The 22,539-nt window shown below is 43.1% G+C and overlaps 1 protein-coding gene across 2 annotated transcripts in view; it reads left to right on the top strand.

The window, feature by feature from the left end:
• LOC140193000 (uncharacterized) overlaps positions 1-20,455 on the top strand; it is a 55,720-nt gene extending 35,265 nt beyond the window's left edge. The window contains exons 6-7 of one of the 2 annotated variants that reach the window (XM_072250462.1): positions 7,970-8,081; positions 19,117-20,455. In XM_072250462.1, the coding sequence (XP_072106563.1) occupies positions 7,970-8,081; positions 19,117-19,180 (176 nt within the window). In that variant the 3' untranslated portion in view covers positions 19,181-20,455. Of the gene's footprint in view, positions 1-7,969; positions 8,082-8,413; positions 8,613-19,116 lie in introns of those variants that run through there. The other variant, XM_072250460.1, reaches the window with a different exon arrangement.
• The last annotated feature ends 2,084 nt before the right edge of the window (positions 20,456-22,539 follow it).

Here is a 22,539-nt window from a genome sequence, read left to right as displayed (position 1 = left end):
GAGAACATCTACCATAAATGCTGCCTGGACAGGGTGAAAAGCATTATCAAGAATGTATCTCACTCTAACCATGGACTTTTTACTCTCCTTCCATCCAGTGGGCACTACAGGAGCCTCTGCTCCCGCACTAGCAGGCACAGGAAGAGCTTCTTTCCTGAGGCTGTGACATTGCTGAACCTCCCATCACAGCGCTAAACACCCATATTGTACGGTCTCAGTACCTTTATAGTTGTGTGCTGTAGCACTTACTTTTTATTCGCAGTTATTTTGTAAATAACACTATTCTTTGCATTTCTGGTCAGATGCTAACTGCATTTCATTGGCTTTGTATCTGTACTTGGCACAATGACAATAAACTTGAATCTAATCTAATCTAATCTAATCAATGTCAAGGATCATATTTCTGACCTTATTGGATATTATCCTATCGCCCTAGTCGATTGTATTCCCAAAATATGAAGTTATAGCTGGGCCCTGTACTTTGTTAGGGTTTATTTCCTGTCCCCTCGATTACATGTGATCAAACAAGGTATTAGGCACTTCGGAGACCACCTCTTCAGAGGATACCCACAATTGCACGTCACCTATATAGTGAGATACTTTAATGCTGGGGATAGGATACACTCATGCAAATCTCGTGCCATTGTTGTTGCGTGAATGAAGTCACCAGAGCAAAGTACTGGTAGGTACACAGCCCCTTTATTTAACAAAAGATGATACAGCAGACACCATATACAGACACTTTCAGTGGAAGGTCTGCCTGTGCCCAGCACTACACACATTTTATGTGTTAAAGATCAAAGAACTATCAGGATGATTCAAACAAAACCATATTTACAATCTTCTTACCATCACACCCAAAACGTGTTAATCACTGCTGCATCCATGCAATGAAATATTGATTAGACTCATGCATATGTAGACAATCAGCTAAGTGCCTCTTTCCTGGTCTGTGAACCCATTGTTCAAAGCTGCAATAAAATCGTCCACAATCCATATTCAGATCTGGTGTCTGAAATCAGTTAATTCAGCACATGCCTTCTCTCAATATCTGGGAGAACCTATTTACTCAGAACATTAGCCAGCAATCCAAAGCCCTCAGAGTTATCCATCCTGGAGACCTGCTATCGCTCATCTTGCTTGGCCTCCTCCATACTTTCCTGGACCCTGCTCGTAGTACCAAAGTGTAATGGACTGGGTTGATCAGATCCAAACTATTCGAGTGTCTAGGAGATGTGGTAATAAGTGTACAAGCACAAATATTTCCACAAAGATTCCAATGCTTACTGTTTTAAGTCACCACTTGATTGTCGCTGTTCTCAACTATTGTTGAAACCACCCTGGATCTCAGGCATTGTTCACAATTCTTGGTCTGAGCGAACTCCAAAGAACCTAGAGAAAGGTACCCCAATAAACACGAGTTCCATAAGCCTAGAGAGACACACAGAGACGACAAAATCTTTGATCTTTTGTTCTCACGCCATTAACTCAGCCTGGGTTCTTTCATTCTAACAGTGCATGTGATTAAGCAACACACATCAAAGTTGCTGGTGAACGCAGCAGGCCAGGCAGCATCTCTAGGAAGAGGTACAGTCGACGTTTCAGGCCAAGACCCTTCGTCAGGACTAACTGAAGGAAGAGTTAGTAAGAGATTTGAAAGTGGGAGGGGGAGGGGGAGATCCAAAATGATAGAAGACAGGAGGGGGAGGGATGGAGCCAAGAGCTGGACAGGTGATTGGCAAAAGGGATATGAGAGGATCATGGGACGGGAGGCCCAGGAAGAAGGAAAAGGGCGGGGGGAACCCAGAGGATGGGCAAGGGGTATAGTCAGAGGGACAGAGGGAGAAAAAGGAGAGAGAGAGAAAGAATGTGTGTATATAAATAAATAACAGATGGGGTACGAGGGGGAGGTGGGGCATTAGCGGAAGTTAGAGAAGTCAATGTTCATGCCATCAGGTTGGAGGCTATCTCCCCCCCGGCACTTATCCTTGCAAGCGGAACAAGTGCCACACATGCCCTTACACTTCCTCCCTTCCAGGTGAGGCGACACTTAACCTGTGAGTCGGCTGGGGTGATATACTGCGTCCGGTGCTCCGGATGTGGCTTTCTATATATTGGCGAGACCCGACGCAGACTGGGAGACCGCTTTGCTGAACACCTACGCTCTGTCCGCCAGAGAAAGCGGGATCTCCCAGTGGCCACACATTTTAATTCCACATCCCATTCCCATTCTAATATGTCTATCCACGGCCTCCTCTACTGTAAAGATGAAGCCACACTCAGGTTGGAGGAACAACACCTTATATTCCATCTGGGTAGCCTCCAACCTGGTGGCACGAACACTGACTTCTCTAACTTCCGCTAATGCCCCACCTCCCCCTCGTACCCCATCCGTTATTTATTTATATACACACATTCTTTCTCTGTCTCTCCTTTTTCTCCCTCTGTCCCTCTGACTATACCCCTTGCCCATCCTCTAGGTTTTTCCCCCCTCCCCCTTTTCCTTCTCCCTGGGCCTCCTGTCCCATGATCTTCTCATATCCCTTTTGCCAATCACCTGTCCAGCTCTTGGCTCCATCCCTCCCCCTCCTGTCTTCCCCTATCATTTTGTATCTCCCCCTCCCCCTCCCACTTTCAAATCTCTTACTAGCTCTTCCTTCAGTTAGTCCTGACGAAGGGTCTTGGCCCGAAACGTCGACTGTACCTCTTCCTAGATATGCTGCCTGGCCTGCTGATTTCCTGGATATAACATGGATTCTTTCCCCAAACACCTCTATTTTGTCTTACTCTACTTGTAAAATGTTCTTTATCATACATCTATTAGATAAAATTTTTATTCACCGGACTTAGTATTTCCTTGTGGCTCAGTTTAAATATTATTAACAGCTTGGAATATTTTACTTTGTTAAATGTACTTTATAAACGTCAAGCTCTGGCAATGCGTGAGTCTAATTGATTAAAATATACTTGTCTCACATGAAGTACTATACAGCAAGGAAAGCATCATATAATGTACTGCATAGTGGAAAGATAATAAGACCATAATACCATAATATATAGGAGCAGAATTAGACCACTTAGCCCATTGAGTCTGATCCCAGGTCCCACTTAATCGCATACACCTGCCTTTTCGCCATATCCTTTGATGGCCTGACCAATCAGGAAACTGTCACCTCCACTGCAGTCTGTGGCAGAGTATTCCACAGATTTCTTTAGCTAAAAATTCCTCCTTACCTCTGTTTCTAAAGGTCGCCCCTCAATTTTGAGGCTAGTTCTGGATACCCCCACCATAGGAAATATCCTCTCCACATCCACCTTATTCTGTCCTTTCAACATTTGGTAGGTTTTAATGAGATTCCCTCTTGCCACTGCATTCTTCTAAATTTCAATGAGTACAGTCCCAAAGCTGCCAAACACTCCTCATATGTTAACCCCTTCATTCCCAGAACCTCATTCTTCTAATTTGTCATGATCCTTCCCTGGACTCTCCAATGACAACACATCCTTTCTGAGATGTAAGGCCCAAAACTGTCGCCAATACTCCAAGTGTGGCCTGACCATTGTCTTACAAAGGTTAGGCATTATCTTCTCATCTTTATAGTCTATTCCCCTTGAAATGAATACCAATATTGCATTTGCCTTCTTTACCATAGACTCAAGTTAATCTTTTGGGAGTCCTGCATGAAGACCCCGAAGTCCCTTTGCACCTCTGATGTTTGAATTTTCTCCCCATTCAGATAATATTCTGCATCATTGTTCCTTTCACCAAAGTGCATTCTCATACATTTCCCAACACTATTCCATCTGCCACAGTTTGCACATTCTTCCAAATTTCCTAAGTCCTGCTTCCTCAGCAATACCTATGCCTAAATCTATCTTTCTATCATCTGCAAACTTTGCTACAAAGCCATCAATTCCATTATCTAAATCATTGACAAACAGTGTAAATAGTAGTGGTCCCAATACTGATTCCTGAAGAATACCACTAGTTACAGGCAGTCAACCAGAAAAGGCCCCTTTTTCTCCCTACTCGCTGCCTCCTGCCTATCAACCATTCCTCTATTCATGCCAGTATCTTTCCTGTAACACCATAGGATAGCAGCCTAATGTGTGGCACCTTATCAAATTCCTTCTGAGTAAATTATATCCACTACCTCTCCTTTGTCCACCCTGCTTGTTACTTCCTCGACAAACTCCAACAGATTTTTCAGGTAAGAGTTCCCTTTACAGAAACTATGCTGACTTTGACTTATTTTATCATTAGTCTCCAAGTACCCTGAAACCTCATCCATAATAATGGACTCCAACACTTTCCCAGTCACTGAGGTTAAGCTAACATGCCTATATTTCCTTTCTTTTGCCTTCCTCCCTTCCTAAAGACTGGAGTGACATTTGCAATCTTCCAATCCTCCAGGACCATGCCAGAATCAAGTGATTCACTTTTTCCATTGTAATAGCAATGGCACTCACTTCTACAGACCTCTGGCACACTTCCAGTGTTTTCCACAATGAAGACTGATGCAAAGTACCCATTAAATTCAGCTGCTACTTTTTTGCCCCCATTACTACCTCACCAGTATCATTTTCCAGTGGTCCAATATCAACTCTCACCTCCCTTTTACTCTTTATATAACCGTTTTTTCTTTGAATATCCTTCTTTATATTATTGGCTAGTTTGCCGTCATATTTCATCTTTTCCATTCTTAAGACCATAAGACCATAAGACAAAGGAGCAGAAGTAGGCCATTCGGCCCATTGAGTCTGCTCCACCATTTTATCATGAGCTGATCCATTTTATCCTATTTAGTCCCACTGCCCCGCCTTCTCACCATAACCTTTGATGCCCTGGCTACTCAGATACCTATCAATCTCTGCCTTAAATATGACTTGGCCTCCACTGCTGCCCGTGGCAACAAATTCCATAGATTCACCACCCTATGACTGAAAACATTTTTTTGCATTTCTGTTCTGAAAGGGCGCCCTTCAATCCTGAAGTCATGCCCTCTCGTACTAGACTCCCCCATCATGGGAAACAACTTTGCCACATCCACTCTGTCCATGCCTTTTAACATTCGAAATGTTTCTATGAGGTCTCCCCTCATTCTTCTAAACTCCAAGGAATACAGTCCAAGAGCTGAAAAACGTTCCTCATATGTTAACCCTCTCATTCCCGGAATCATTCTAGTGAATCTTCTCTGTACCCTCTCCAACGTCAGCACATCCTTTCCTAAATAAGGAGACCAAAACTGCCCACAGTACTCCAAGTGAGGTCTGACCAGCGCCTTATAGAGCCTCAACATCACATCCCTGCTCCTATACTCTATTCCTCTAGAAATGAATGCCAACATTGCATTCGCCTTCTTCACTACCGACTCAACCTGGAGGTTAACTTTAAGGGAATCCTGTACGAGGACTCCCAAGTCCCGTTGCATCTCAGAACTTTGGATTTTTTCCCCATTTGAATAATAGTCTGCCCGTTTATTTTTTCTGCCGAAGTGCATAACCATACACTTTCCAACATTGTACTTCATTTGCCATTCTTCCAATCTATCCAAGTCTCTCTGCAGACTCTCTGTTTCCTCAGCACTACCGGCCCCTCCACCTATCTTCGTATCGTCAGCAAACTTAGCCACAAAGCCATCTTTTCCATAATCCAAATCGATGATGTACAATCTAAAAAGAAGCGGCCCAACACTGATCCTTGTGGAACACCACTGGTAACCGGCAGCCAACCAGAATAGGATCCCTTTATTCCCACTCTCTGTTTCCTGCCAATCAGCCAACGCTCTATCTGCGTATGTAACTTTCCTGTAATTCCATGGGCTGTTATCTTGTTAAGCAGCCTCATGTGTGGCACCTTGTCAAAGGCCTTCTGAAAATCCAAATATACAACATTCACTGCATCTCCCTTGTCTAGCCTACTGGTAATTTCCTCAATATAGCTTATGTAGTTGCCTTTCGTTGGATTTTAAAAGCTTCCCAAGCACCCAACTTCCACTCACTTTTGCTACCTTATATGACCTTTCCTTGGCTTTTATGCAGTCCTTAATTTCCCTCATCAGCCATGGTTGCCTGGCCCTGCCGTTTGAGAACTTCTTCATTGGGACATATCTATCCTGCATCTTGTGAACTATTCCCAGAAACTTCAGCCACCTCTGCTCTGTGGTCATCCCTGCCAGAATTCTCCTCCAATTCACCTGGGCAAGCTCCTCTCTGATGCCTCTGTAATTCCCTTTATTCCTCTGCGATACTGATACATGTGAGTTATGTTTCTCCATCTCAAATTGCAGTATGAATTCAATCATATTATGATCACTGCTTCGTAAGGATTCCTTTACATTAAGCTCCCTAAGAAGATCTGGGTTATTACACAACACCTAATCTAAGATAGCCCTTCTCCAAGTAGGCTCAAGCACAGGTTGCTCTAGGCATTCAACAAATTCCCTCTCTTGCGATCCAGCACCAACCTGATTTTCCCAATCCCTTTGTATATTGAAGTCCCCCATGACAATTGTGTCATTATCCTTATTTACATGCCTTTTCCAGCTCTCCTTACAAACTCAATGCCACACCTTGGCTACTATTTGGAGGCCTACATATGATTCCTATAATGTTTTTTGTATCCTTACAGTTTCTTAACTCCACCCACAAAGATTCATCATTCTCTGACCCCCATGTCACCTCTTTCTAAAGATGTAGTTCCATCTGTTACCAACAGAGCCACATCACCACCTATGCCTTCCTGCTTGACCTTTCGATACAAATTACATCCTTTAAGCTCCCAACTCTGGCCGCCTTTCAGCCATCACTCAGTGACGCCCACAGTGTCGTACCAACCAATCTCTAATTGTGTCATAAGTTTGTCCACCTTATTCCGAATGCTATATGAATTTAAAATACAGCACCTTTAGTCTTCACCCTTTTGAATTTTGCATCTGTGGTACAATTTAACTCTTTCCTCTGTCTACATTTGTACCCAGTCATTGGCTTGTCCTTCCTTACACCCATCATCTACTTGTAAACCTGCTGGCTCACCCTCAGCTCTAACACCCTGGTTCCCATCCCCCTGCCATATTAGTTTAAACCACCCCCAACAGCTCTAATAAATCTGCCCACAAGAATATTGGTCCCTTTGGATTCAATTGCAACCTGTCCCTTTTGTACAGCTCCCACCTGCCCCAGAAGAGGTTCCAATTAACCAGAAATCTGAATCCCTGCCCCTGCTCCAAATGAAGGTGAAAATACTGAAAAACTACAGACTATGGGAGAAATTACCATTTATGGATTATTTCCCTACAATTAAATCCCTTTTCTGTACTTACCAGAGGTTCACAAGAGACACCAGGTTTTGCATTTCAGCCTATTTGTGACTCTGAAGTTCACCACTGTTTGATTTGATATCAAAAGATCTATTGTCGCTGATTAAGTAGACTCTGAACACAAGCACTCCTTCCTCAATCATACTTTATTTTACTTGTGCACAGGGAGAACAGCATAGCTCCTGCCACCACACTGTTCTGAATTCTGAACTGTGAAATGCAACTTTTATGCGGAATTGACTTAACAGTTATGGATATTGACCAGGTGATAACTGTGCACAGTTTGAATTCCTTACTTGCAAGATCAATCAGTATTCATAATAGATAATAGTTAAAATCAATAGAAACTAAAATATACCTTCGATAGTACTTTGAAGTTAGTAAAGCAATTGTGTGTGTTTTGCATCCTTTCATTACATTCTTATCTCATCTTCAATACGAGTAACTTCTTCAAAGATACTTCTTGCCTGGGCTGTAATTGACCTTTGCCTGGATATTATGTCTACCCTTACCTTGCTGTAATTTTTCAAATTTCGACAGAACATGCATGATTTTTCAACCTCTGCTCCTATTAATGAAATTTTATTTCAGATTGTGGGTTGTAAAATATCCTATGTCTGAGACTTATAATTTTGTTACATGTTTTGTAGATGCTGAAGATTCAGTTTCACTGGCAGTGGTGGTAACTGTGATCCTTATCTTGGTGATCTGTACTGCTTTGTTATCTTGTCTTATCAGACACTGGCAAGTCAGGAGGAAGCTGTAAGTATTGCTTTGTCCATCTCATACAATCACAATTTCAAATTTAATCAAAGTACTTGTGATCCATTTGCAGCAGGCAGAAACACCATGAACTTGAATTATAGACCAAAATACTGAAAACACTAAACAGTTCAGGTGGTATTTGAGCGAAAAGCAGGGCTAGTTTTACAGGCTGCTAGGTTGTAACAACCCATCACACATGGAAATTGGAAGGATTGCAGTTGGCATTTGGCAAATCCTGGAGATAAAGTCAAATAAGACAAGTTATCAAACCACCGTTTAATGATAAAGGAAGGTTTGAGGTTAGAAGAATGATTAATTTTATTCTCCAGCTCAGGATATGCACAGGAAGAAAGGAGTCAAATTAAAATGCAAAACATTTTCTACAACAAAAGGAAACCTGAACTTCATGCCTACCTTACCTGGATATTCCATTTTTATTCTGGACTATGGAACTGGTCACTTGCCATGAATGTCGATATTGTCTTTGGCCAAGCCTCAACAGAATGTGCATTACTTTGATAAATTATATTAATTGCAATTTAGTATGTTTTCCTATAATTGCAAAGAGTTAATTATTTGTATTTTTGTGCTAAAACAATAAAGAATTTCTCATTAAATTTTCAGCTATGAAATTGGTATATGACAGCAAAATAAGCTCTTGATATATGAAATACACATTCATGTGTTCAAGAAGTAAAAATAGCCTTGACGGATTTTTGAAATACAGTTTCTTGAAAATGTGGGTAAATTTTGCAGGCATTCTGTATACAGGCAATTGATCAACTAAACATGTCAGTGTCGAATTGTTTGATAGGTTTTGCAATAGATACACAGTACAGGTAACTCAACCAGAAATTAAAAATCTATTTTATAACTTATGGGCTCAGCTTTCATGCTTGTATGGTGTAACATGGCTAATATGCTAATAACCTGACTAATGTGGCTAATATTGCTAATAACCTGACTAAAATGGCTTATCAAAGACATCTTATAACATGGCTCACTAAAAATCTAAAAAACCTAACAAGTTATATATTACTGACAGTAAGAACAAGCTCTTGATAATAACATACCACAAGATGGTCAAAATATCACTTGAGCATGATATATCAACTTAAGTATTTGCTGAAAATCATTTGAAACCTTTTGGAATAAGAGAGTAGAAGTGAAGCCTGATGGAGACAGATTTCAGGTTTACCTATTGTTACGTACCCCGTAACTGGGTTGCCAAACCAGCAGAAATGGATCACTCAGTTGGAGTCTGGATTACTAGAACTAAGAAAGTTTTATTAAAGAAACAAGCAACACAGTAATCGAAAGGATAATAAATGCAACAGTTCAGCAATGATAAACACACATGTGAACAGAATTAAGATAACAGCATCAATCAAGCTCTATCGTTGTCTAGGGGTAAATGACCAATTTCAAAGTGACGCAAAGTTCAGTCCAATTTAGTTCAGTTCGCAGTAATCGTTGCCTTGGCGATGGACAATGTGGAGGAAGGAGAGAGAAAACAAGAACGAATGATCATTCAAAACGGCTTCCACACACAGACCTGTGATATTGCTCACAAGCAGCTTTCAGGCGAGTCCTTTGTGATGTCACCTGAGGTCACCGACTGTGACCCCTCCTCCAGATGTGGTCGATCCTCTGCAGTGAACCTGGCACCTGGGGGAACCAATCTTGACAATACCCAGACTGATGACTCCTTCATTAACATCTCCAAATGCTGCCTCATTGTGTTCCTTATCTCTCCTTCTCCTGAGGACAGGTGGCAGACCAACTGCTGATGCCACTGGTGCTAGCCCAGGCCAGCTAACATCTTAATTTATGTGTATTCTCGTCACACTTCCCCCCTTTAAGGATTTTTACCGGGGTAAAAATTACAAACATGAGTACATTATTTGATACACACAAATATACATCTTTATCAGCTGTTTGGCTAATACAGAGAATTTGAAGTTGTCAACACCTGACAGACAGTCAGCCATCACATTTTCTGTTCTTTTTATATGTGTTATTAATAATCCCTTAGACCAGGCTCCAACTTAGCAAACTTCATAGTGGCCAAAAACACTGATGAATTGCGATCAATGTAACCTCTCATTTGGTTTTGTCCCAGACCACAATAACAAGGGTTGTCCCATTCCGACTCAGTTTTCTCTCGCAAGGGCTTAGTAGGAGGGGGAGGGGTAGTGACCGCAGAGTTATTGCAAAACTTCCTACAGTACCCCACCATCTCCAAGAGCCTTCTGAGGGCCCTCTTGTCTGTCAGGGTTGGGAGGTCAGCGATAGCCTGCACTGTAGCTTGCATCGCTGCCAGCTGCCCCTGTGTCACCACAATTCCCAGGTAAGTGACCCTCGTGTGGCCGAACTCATTTTTTTCAAGGTTCACTATCAAGCTGGCTTCAGACAGCCGTATTAAATTGCCAATACACACCTCTGTGTTCGTCAGCCCTTTAGTCACTGAATTACTCATTCTATATGGCTGTTGCTTAGTAGGCTAACCTATTATAACAGACACCACCCAACGTCCCAGTTCTTTGCATCGCCTCGGGACAATCAATCACACGGGTGCGAGTCATTTAATTACTTCTCCTAAAGAGTCGCTTTGTTTGGGGATTAAGGGAGAGACCTTATCAGCAGACCTGGCCAAAACAATAGCCTTCTCCCATCTGATCGATACCATACTCATCTTTACAAAATGTTTTTTTTCTCTTATCGGGGGGACCCTAGCTTCATCGATTTCCACGCTAATATCGACTAGGTTTGTTAGTGTATCAAAAGCCTGTGACCGTCTCAGTTCGCATCGATCATAATCAATAACATCCTTCCCACTGGGCAGCCGGTAAACCTCTTTCATGATTCCACCAACTGTTTCCTCCAGCACCGCAAAATGTCCACCGTGGGGTACCTTGTGAGCCAGGTTAAAAACCTCATCCCCATAACTCTTTTGCACCACCCCCCATTCCTCATCTGCGGGCACGGCACTTGGTCTCCCTTGCTTCCTTAGCACTTCCTCCTCCACACAATAGCCTACTAGTTCCCTTGTCAAGTCTGTGTCAGAGAGAGCTGTCTCTGCCAAAACCATCAGCCCCTCGTCTCGCTCCTGCGTCTGCACAAATTCTTTCCTGGCTACTGCTAAGTCTGTCTCAGCTCCACTCACTACCTCTTGTCTCACTACACTCCTTCTTTTCATTTTCTACCCCCTTCTCGTACAAGGTTGGCAGAAACGTTTCAGCTAAATTCACTACCGCAGCCCCATGATGAACCTGTGAGTCCATGGGCGGGGCCTCACTGCTGGCAGGCTGACCTGTCAATCTCACGGCTGGGAACACGATTCCCCCAGCGACGTCATTACCGAGCAAGACTTCCACGCCTTTCATCGGTAATTCGGACCTCACCCCGATCGTGACTAGTCCAGAGACCAGGTTGCTTTGTAAGTGTACCTGGTGCAAAGGGACTGTCTCTGTCCCTTCTCCAATACCTTTGACCTTGACTTCCCCAGTCTGGGTCTCTGAGCTAAACTCTAATACACTCTTCAGTATTAGTGACTGATACGCTCCCGTGTCTCTCCAGATCCGCACTGGAACTGGTTTTAACCCCTCCTTCGCTGACACCAATCCGGCTGAGATAAACTTCTCGCGCCCTTCCTGAACTTTGGCAGACCTGTCCTTCCCTAGCGGTTCGTTTACCAGCTCAATACAGCCAGTCAAAATCGCTGTTTTCCCTTTTCCCGTCTCCTTCTTTGGGACAAAGCACCTGGACGCAAAGTGTCCGACTTTCCCGCAATTATAACAGACGACCCTAGGAGACTTCCTACCAGACTGCTCCCGGTCTACCTTATCCTTCTCACTAGTCCCCGGCTTACTTTCTGACTTTTCCGGCGGACTCTCCCCGCCGTCCTGACTACCCTTCTGTTAGCCTTTACTCGGGGCAAACTTCATTTTATGCGTCAACGCATACTCATCCGCTAACTTAGCAGTTGCGGCTAACGTGGCTGCCTCTTTCTCATCTAGGTAGGGTCTCATACCCTCAGGGGCACAACCTTTAAACTGCTCAATCAGGATCAGCTGCAGCAGTCTGTCATAATCCCCCTCTACCCCCTTCGAGGCGCACCAACGCTCACAATATGTCTGCATCTCACGGGAAAACTCCAAATACGTGCGGTCCCACTGCTTCCTCGCATTCCGGAACCTCTGCCGGTATGCCTCCGGGACCAACTCATAAATCCTGAGGATGGCCTCTTTCACCACCTCATACCTTTGGGCATCTTCCGTGGACAAAGCTGAGTAAGCTTGTTGGGCTTTCCCTTTCAGTACACTCTGAAGCAAAACAACCCACTTATCCCTCGGCCAGTCCTGACTTATAGCCACTTTTTCGAAATGGAGAAAGTACCAATCCACATCGGTATCGTCAAATGGGGGAACCAGCCTAACCTCCTGGGTCGCCCTGAACCCCCCACCTTGGTTCGGCATGGGCCCCTGCGCTGCCGCCATCTTTAACTTCTCCAGCTCAAATTCCCTTTCCCTCTGCCTCTCTCTCTCTTCTCGCTCCCACTGTCCCTCTCTCTCCCACCTTTCTAACTCTCTCTCCTGTCTTTCTAACTCTTTCTCCTCTCGCTCCAACTGTCGTACCCGGAACTCGTGCTCGAGTCTCAGTTTTTCAAGCTGCACCTGTACCGCGTCTCCAGCAGGTTTTTCAATAGACACCACCTCCAGCTCACCTTGGGGAAACACACCTTTAGATAGATAGCTCTGTGTATCTCCTCTCTCCTCATTGTCGACTTCCCCTTAGCAAGATTCAACCGTTTGGCCACAGCTACCAATTCCGATTTCCTGGCATCCTCTAATGCCTCCAAGGTCGGCTCCTTTATAAATTCCTCAGTCTCCATTTCTGCTGTTTGTCTTTTCTTTCTTTCGGGAATTTTGACCCAATCAATTTACTCCGTCCCAAATTTAGCGTTCAAAATCGCGGACTAGAACCCCACTTATGTTACGTACCCCATAACTGGGTTGCCAAACCAGCAGAAATGGATCACTCAGTTGGAGTCTGGATTACTAGAACTAAGAAAGTTTTATTAAAGAAACAAGCAACACAGTAATTGAAAGGATAATAAATGCAATAGTTCAGCAATGATCAACACACATGTGCACAGAATTAAGATAACAGGATCAATCAAGCTCTATCGTTGTCTAGGGGTAAATGACCAACTTCAAAGTGATGCAAAGTTCAGTCCAATTTAGTTCAGTTCGCAGTAATCGTTGCCGTGGCGATGGACAATGTGGGGGAAGGAGAGAGAGAACAAGAACGAATGATCATTCAAAATGGCTTCCACTCACAGACCGGCGATATTGCTCACAAGCAGCTTTCGGGCGAGTCCATTGTGATGTCACCTGAGGTCACCGACTGTGACCCCTCCTCCAGATGCGGTCGATCCTCTGCAGTGAACCTGGCACCCAAGCAAGGGCAGACGCACACCGGGTTCCCGCTGATCGTACTTTTCCACCCTGTGCGTCTATGGCTTGGTTCCGCAACCAGCCTTCCAAACGACTCCCGCCGACTTGCGGGGGGGCACCGCTTCCAGGGTCTCGTTACCTCGTGGTGTCGTGTGTCCTTGCCTTAGCGAACCTGTCCCTTTTTATCCCCCTGCTGGGGTATCGCCTGTCCATCACACTTCAAACAGTTCAGGGTTCAAAGGGGGAGCCGATCTTGACAATACCCAGACTGATGGCTCCTTCATTAACATCTCCAAATGCTGCCTCATTGTGTTCCTTATCTCTCCTTCTCCTGAGGACAGGTGGCAGACCAACTGCTGATGCCACTGGTGCTAGCCCAGGCCAGCTAACATCTTAATTTATGTGTATTCTCGTCACACTATGTAAATAGTGTAAGGAAATGGCATTCAGGTATCACACTGTAATGTGTGGCTAAATGACTGAAAACACCAGTTTTAGGATGGTACAGAGACTGGACGGTTTGAGTTATAAGGAGAGTCTATCTTTGAGCAAGGGAGGCTAAGAGGTGACCTTATAAAGATTTATAAAATCTTGATGGCTTAAATAGGGTGATTGGCACAGTCTTTTACCTATGGTAAGGGAGCCCAAGGCTAGGGGCATAGGTTCAAAGTAAGAGTGGAATTATTTAAAGGGGACCTGTGGGACAGGTTTTTCACAGAGAAGGTGGTGATTATATGTCTGAAGAAGTGTAATTACAAACAAGAGAAAATATGCAGATGCTGGAAATCCAAGCAACACACACAAAATGCTGGAGGAACTCAGCAGGCCGGGCAGCATCTATGGAAAAAAGTGCAGTCAACATTTCAGTATCAGACCCTTTGGTAGAACTGGAGAAAAAGAGCTGAGGAGTAAATTTAAAAGGTGAGAGGAGGGAGAAACACAAGATATGTGAAACGAGGAGGGGAGGGTAAAGTGAAGAACTGGGAAATTGATTGGTGAAAGAGATACAGGGCTGGAAAAGGGAGAGTCTAATAGGAGAGGACAGAGGCCATGGAAGAAAGAAAAGGGGGAAGGAGCACCAGAGGGAGGTGATGGACAGACATGGAGATAAGGTAAGAGAAGGAAAAGGGGATGTGGAATGGTGAAGGAGAGAGGGATATTGTTGCAAGTTCAAGAAATCGATGTTCAGAAGCTTAGTGATAGGTACAATTACAGAGTATAAATGACATTTGGACATGACTGGTTATGAAACACCTTAAATATTAAGATAGCTAATAAACTGTTGTTCTGGCTTCCAGCTGGGTACAGGTATCGATTATAACTGATGTTTTGATGACAAATTCTGCCATCTTCATAAGGGATGATGTCCGAGCATGTCTAGTCTGCTGCTTTTTATACCCCTGACTGGTTAGTGCTCATCCAGTCAGGTTTCTGCTCTCCCACCTTGTTTACAATCGAATTCCAGTTCTTACCTAGTGCTTGTACCTGTACCCGGCTGGAAGCCCGAGAGGAGTTTATTCATCATATACACTGGGAAAGCTCTGAACCCTTTTTCATTAAGAAAGTTATAGATAAGGATGTGTATGGATCTTGTGAGAGAGTATTAAATTGGAACAGGACAAATTACAAGAGCATGAGGCAGGAACCAGGGAAAGTTAACTGGAAACAGCTGTTTTTGGGCAAGTTCACATCTGACATGTGGTGGGGTTTAAAGACCAACTGTACAGAGTACAGGATGGGTATGATCCAGTAAGAAGGAAGGACAAGGGTGGCAAGGTAACAGAACATTGGATGTTGTGAGAGGTGATGAATTTAGACAGGAATTAAAAGGAGATTTTATGTAACCCTCTCACCAGGCTCATAACCAACTCGGTTCGTTAGCTAACTCTGGCTAATGGACACATGACTCAGCATCGCCAGGAGTAACAGTGTGAAAGTCACCCTCAATAAGCAACACACATCTAGGGTTGGAATGATTTGGGCTCAACCAAACAGGAAAGTTGTAATGTTCTGATGAGGGAATGTTAATTGTGGTGAATGCTGTGTAAATACTGTCCCATGCAGAGATTGTTCACCAGGAAATAACAGATTGAACACTGGAATAAAATCACAATGGAAGTATATTTACCAACATTTCAACTTGAACAAACAGTTAACAGAAAAAGAAAATAAAAAGGGCTGATCACTATTAAACTAATCTGAATGTGAAAATAAACGTTGGTCTTATTTCTATAGTGGTTGGGGATATCTTTTTACTCACAGCACTGAACTCCCATCACCAGACAAAGGTTGAACTTACCTGAAGAACGTCATGAACAAACTGGCACTTCCTCCTTGGAACCATTTGCCTGCACAAAGTGCTCCTTGCAAAAGGGTCTCCTTTGTGTCGGGTCAGTTTCTCCAAGCATATCCCCTTGTGCTCTTCTCCACACTTCCTAACAAAAGAACCCAAACCAGACTCTGTCCTTCAGAAATCTAATCCCATCCAGCTCTTTCGAATTGTCCATAGCATCCCATTGGGCAGAATGTTACAACATTACCAAGATAAACCCAATTGACCAATTCCTAAATTAGGCAAATGGCTTCTTATCTCAGCTGAAGTCAAAACACTGGTCTATGAAGCTTAACTAACAGAACACACTGCGTTTGCAGAAAACTGCTAAATAAAGTTCAAAGATCAAAGTAGAATTTATTATCAGAGTATATACATGTCACCACATACAACCTTGAGATTCTTTTTCTGCAGCTATACTTAGCAAATCTATAGAAAATAAAATGCCTGATAGCAGTAGAAATATAATTTTAACCAGGCCATTACATGTGTAAAGTTTAGAATCAAACAGAGCTCTTGAGGTTTATAAAGAATTCAGAAAAGAACTGAAGAAGGAAATTAGGAAAGCCAGGAGGGCCATGAAAGTCGGATTAAAGAGGCATTCTATAGAAGCATCAGGGGAGAGGTATGATCACTCAAGGATAAAGGGAGGATATTTGTTAGGATGCAGAGGATGTGGGTAAGTTATGTAATGAGTGCTTTACCAAGGAGAAGAACGTGCAGGATAGGGAGATCAGTGCTGAGAGTATTAATATGCTCGGTCATTTCAAAGTAAAGGAGGAGGTAGTGTTGGGTCTCTTAAAGAACATTAAGGTGGATAGGTTTCCAGGGTCTGATGGGATATACCCCAGGTTACTGAGAGAGGTAAGGGAAGAGATTGCTGAGGCCTTGACCAAAATCTTTGTGTCCTTCCTAGTCACAGACGAGGTTACGGGTGACTGGTGAGTAGTTAATGCTGTTTCATTATTCAAGAAGGGAATAAGGGATAATCGTGGAAACTATAGACCAGTGAGTCTCACATCACTGGCAGGGAAGTTACTGGAGAGAATTCTTAGGAATAGGATCTAAGAGCATTTGGAAAATCATGGCCTAAATAGGGAGGTTTTCATGAGGTGAAGAGGGTGATTGATGAAGTTCTCTACGTGGATTTGACAAGGTCTCTCTTGGGAGGCTCATTCAGAAGATTAAGATGTATGGGATCAACAGGAATTGGCCGTTTGGATTCAGAACTGGCTTGTTCATTGAAGACAGAAGGTGGCGGTCAAAGGGACTTATTCTAGCTTGGGGTTCGACATTAGAGTGTTCCGCACGGAGCTCTGCTGCTTGTCATGTACATAAACTGTATATGAAAATATAGATGGGTGAGTTAGTAAGTTTGCAGATGATATGGAGATTGGTGGTGTTGTGGATAGTGTAGAAGACTGGCAAAGATTACAATTGGATATAGATCAGTTGCAGATATGGAAGGAGAAATGGAAGGTGGAGGATAACCCTGCCAAATGTGAACTGTTGCACCTTGATAATTCTAATGTAAAGGGACAGTACACTGTTAAAAGCAAAATCCTTAACAGTGTTGATGAGCAGAGGAACCTTGGGGTCCAATTTCATAGCTTCCTGTAAGTGACTACACAGGTATATGGCATGCAAGCCTTTATTAGTCAAAGCATTGAAATCAAAAGTCAGGAAGTTATGTTGCAGATTTATAAAATTCTAGTTAGGTGCATCTGGAGTATTGCTTACAATTCTGGTCACCCCATTATAGGAAGGATGTCGAGGCTTTGGAGAAGGTGCAGAAGAGTCTTACCAGAATGCTGCCTGCATGTGCTATAACGAGAGCTTGGACAAGCTTGGGTTGTTTTCTCTGGAGTGGCAGAGGCAGAGGGAGATCTGATAGAGGGTTACAAGATTATAAGAGGCACAGACAGAGTAGACAGACAATATCTTCTCTAAGGGTTGAAATGTCTAATATCGGAGGGTAACTTAAGGTGAGGGGGTAATTTCAAAGGGGATGTGAGGAGCAAATTTTACACAGAGAGTGGTGGTTGTCTGGAATACGCTGCCTGGGGTGCTGGTAGAGACAGAAAAATTAAAGAGACATTTAGATAGGCACGTGAGTGTGAGGAAAATGGAAGGATATGGACATTGTGTAGGCAGAAGGGATTAGTTTAGTTAGCCATTTGATTACGAATTCTTTTTGCCAATCAACTGTCCAGCTCTTGGCTCCATCCCTCCCCCTCCTGTCTTCTCCTATCATTTTGGATCTCCCCCTTCCCCTCCCACTTTCAAATCGCTTACTAGCTCTTCCTTCAGTTAGTCCTGACGAAGGGTCTCGGCCCGAAACGCCGACTGTACCTCTTCCTAAAGATGCTGCCTGGCCTGCTGCGTTCACCAGCAACTGTGATGTGTGTTGGTTGAATTTCCAGCATCTGCAGGATTCCTCGTGTTTGTGTTGATTACGAATTCAATGGATTTGTCACAACATTGTATTTCTGTGGTGTAATGCTCTATGCTGTTTGTTCTATGAAAGATGTAGAGAGATATAGTCCAATGTAGGAAAATTGGTCAGTTAGGTAGGCAACTTGTTGGAATGAATGAGTTGTGCCAAAGGGTCTCTTTCTATTCTGTTTATCTCTATGACCATGAAAAAGTCACATCAAAAATACTGTATGCTGCTTGGCCCCACAATGTGACTGAGTGCTGGGGAGATTCATCAGCATTTTGCCTCGATGTGAGGGATTTCATTTATGAGCAGACAACTAGATGGGCTGGTTTATTTTCATCTGAGCAGAGAAGGTGGAGAGTGGACCTGATGTATTTAGTGGCATGGGTTAAATATTGAAAAAATATCTTTTAACAAAGATTTCTGTAACAAGAGGGAATACATTTATGATGAGGCCAGACAGTTGTAGGCAATTCTGAGGATTTGTTAAAATATTCCTCAGGCATGAAATGCATTTCTTTAGTCAGTAATCTCGTGGCTTTTTATTATTTAGATCAGTAGGACAAATAGTCGTGGGTTGAGTAGTGGAGGATGGGATTAGCTTGGATGGGTAGAGTGGATAAAGATCTTGTTTTGATGCTATATGATTACAACCTTTCATGAATGGATGTGGCAGAACTGCAGATTTAATCTGATTCTTTAGTTGTGGAATAGTTTAGTTTTGACAATGGTGTATATATACAATATAAAATAATGCAAATAAATCTGATTGTAAATAACCAAATTCTTTTACCTCAACAGAAATGCACCACCACCATTCAAGCCACCTCCTCCGCCAACAAAATACACAGCAATTCAAGTGTAATCACAGAGTGAAGTCAACTGTTCAACAGAATATTGTCGTATGAGCAAAGAATCATCATGTGGATGTGGATCAGTAGGAGACTATTTAACCCTGTTGAATTTGTGCAACACACGCAAAATGCCAGAGGAACTCAGCAGGCCAAGTTAGATAATATAAGGTTGGTGTGGGTGTGGGAGATGATGGCCTGGTGCTCCTTAGTGGGGTTCTGTTCAAGGGGTAAGTAAGAGGAAGTGTCTGACAGTTGTCGCTGGGCTTCAGCAAGGTAAAGTCAGTCTGCCAGACTACTACAGCAGCCCCTTATCTATAGGTTTGTTAGTGAGGTTAGGATTAGTGTAGAGAGAGTGCAGAGCAGTGTGTTCAGAAGGAGGAAAGTTGGAATTGTAGAGAGGACTGGTGAAGTTGAGACAGTTGATGTCCCATCAGCAATGAAAAGGTCCACAGCAGGCAGAAAACGAGGGTTGAAGATGGGAGAAGGCCTGCTGAGTTCCTCCAGCATTTTGTGTGTGTTGCTTGGGTTTACAGCATCTGCAGATTTTCTAATGTTTGCAATTGAGTTTATGTTGTCTCAATAATCCCCAGTAACATTCCCAGACACAGCCCTGCTCATTATCGTGCATCGTATCTATGTGCTTCTTTTTAGTTGTCCTTATCGAATGTTATTTCCACCCTCCGTGCAGGTGGTGAATTCCAGATCCTAACTACAGTCTAGATATGATTTTTGTTCACATGCTCCTTCTACATTCTGCTCTAAACTTTAATAATCTACTTCTTGTTCTTTGAACCATCCTTGGATCATGATCTTGTACAGCTCTAGTGAGTTTCGTGGAAATATTCCAGCTTCTCAGATCTAGCCTTACGATTAAAATCCCTCATCCTGAAAGCAATTTTATGAATTTCTGTTGCACCCTCCATCATTCCTTCACACTCACATTAAAGTATGGCAATCAGGATTACAGGCAATAGTCCAGTCACAATAAAGCCAATATTTTAAAAAATGCAACATGGTTTAAAAATTAAAATTTCCTCAATCACTGGAGGACTGAAAGATCTTTAGACTCAAATATTAATTCTGCTTTTCTTTTTCCATATGCTGCCTAACCTGTTGAGTGAATTCAGTATCCTGCAACATAATTTTTTCATTTTTGAATTATGGCCTCATAGGACTACTGGTAAATTGGATCGGACATTGGCTAGATGGAAGAAGCCAGAGAGTGGTGGTAGAAAATTGCTTCTCTGAGTGGAGGCCTGTGACTAGTGGTGTGCCACAGGGATCAGTGCTGGATCCATTGTTATTTGTCATCTATATCAATGATCTGGATGATAATGTGGTAAATTGGATCAGCAAGTTTGCTGATGATACAAAGATTGGAGGTGTAGTAGACAGTGAGGAAGGTTTTCAGAGCCTGCAGAGGGACTTGGACCAGCTGGAAAAATGGGTTGAAAAATGGCAGATGGAGTTTAATACTGACAAGTGTGAGGTATTGCACGTTGGAAGGACAAACCAAGGTAGAACATACAGGGTTAATGGTAAGGTACTGAGGAGTGCAGTGGAACAGAGGGATCTGGGAATACAGATACAAAATTCCCTAAAAGTGTCGTCACAGGTAGATAGGGTTGTAAAGAGAGCTTTTGGTACATTGGCCTTTATTAATTGAAGTATTGAGTATAAGAGCTGGAATGTTATGGTGAGGTTGTATAAGGCATTGGTGAGGCCGAATCTGGAGTATTGTGTTCAGTTTTGGTCACCAAATTACAGGAAGGATATAAATAAGGTTGAAAGAGTGCAGAGAAGGTTTACAAGGATGTTGCCAGGACTTGAGAAACTCAGTTACAGAGAAAGGTTGAATAGGTTAGGACTTTATTCCCTGGAGCGTAGAAGAATGAGGGGAGATTTGATAGAGGTATATAAAATTATGATGGGTATAGATAGAGTGAATGCAAGCAGGCTTTTTCCACTGAGGCAAGGGGAGAAAAAAACCAGAGGACATGGGTTTAGGGTGAGGGGGGAAAAGTTTAAAGAGAACATTAGGGGGGGCTTCTTCACACAGAGAGTGGTGGGAGTATGGAATGAGCTGCCAGATGAGGTGGTAAATGTGGGTTCTTTTTTAACATTTAAGAATAAATTGGACAGATACATGGATGGGAGGTGTATGGAGGGATATGGTCCGTGTGCAGGTCAGTGGGACTAGGCAGAAAATGGTTCCGCACAGCCAAGAAGGGCCAAAAGGCCTGTTTCTGTGCTGTAGTTTCTATGGTTCTATGGTTGAAGCATATGGCCTGTAATATTGCATGCCAAAAGAATGTTCTTAGATTTATTTTATGTTAAGAGTTATTCTCTTCTAACACTCTTCCTTTATGGAAAGAGTTATTCTTTTATGGAAGAGTAGCCCCATAGGACTGCTGAAAAATGACATTGGAGAGGTAGTAATGGGGAAACATGAAAATAGTGGCAAACTAAATGAGTATTTTGCATCAGTCTTCACTGTGCAAGACACTACCAGTATGCTGCCAATTTGAGAATATCAGGGGGCAGAAGTGAGTGCAGTTGCTATTACGAGGGAGATGGTGCTTGGGGAAACTGAAAGATCTGAAGGTAGATGAGACTCCTGTTCTTGATGAACTACACTCAAGGGTTCTGAAAGAGGTAGCCAAACGGATTGTGGAGGTATTAGTAATAATCTATTAAGGATCACTAGATTCTGAAATAGTTTTGGAGGACATGAAAATTACAAATGTTACTCCACTCTTCAAGGAGGCAGAAAAATGGTGGTCAATCAGCCGTTGGAGAGGTACAGTGCCTAATCAGTGAATGGGAGCACAAGAAGAAGTGGCAATTTCACTTAGGTACACGGCTGAAGATTTTAAAAAGCAGCACTTCATGACAGTTTTCGGAGTTGGACTGTCCCCAATCAATTCACTACAAAGGGCGAATAAAAATAAGGTGGGGCAAGTGGAGCAGCCATTGTGTGAGTGGGCTAGTGTTTGAGTGGTTTTGGTGAGATCAGGCTTGGGTGAGGTAAGTATCCAGTAATTTTCTTTTTCTTCTTTATTTTCATTCCTGGTCTGTTAGGGCACAATTAGTGCTGTGAGAATGGCTACAGGGCTGTGTTTTGTTCTGTGTGTGAGATGTGAGAACTCTGGGAGACCTCCAGCCTCCTGGATAACCACATTTGCACCAGGTGCACCAATCTGCATCTCCTCAGAGAACGTGTTAGGGAACTGGAGCTGCAGCTCAATGGCATTCAGCTCATACAGGAGACTGAGGAGGTGATAGAAAGGATCTACAAGGGATGTGGTCACCCCGGGTTGCAGGAGGAAGGTAACTGGGCATTGTCAGGAGAAGGAAGGGAAATGGGCAG

Source organism: Mobula birostris, unplaced genomic scaffold, assembly GCF_030028105.1.
Source record: "Mobula birostris isolate sMobBir1 unplaced genomic scaffold, sMobBir1.hap1 scaffold_338, whole genome shotgun sequence".
In the NCBI taxonomy this organism is placed as follows: domain Eukaryota; kingdom Metazoa; phylum Chordata; class Chondrichthyes; order Myliobatiformes; family Myliobatidae; genus Mobula; species Mobula birostris.
Note: the sequence above shows the minus strand (reverse complement) of the source record. Positions and strands in the feature narration are given on the sequence as shown.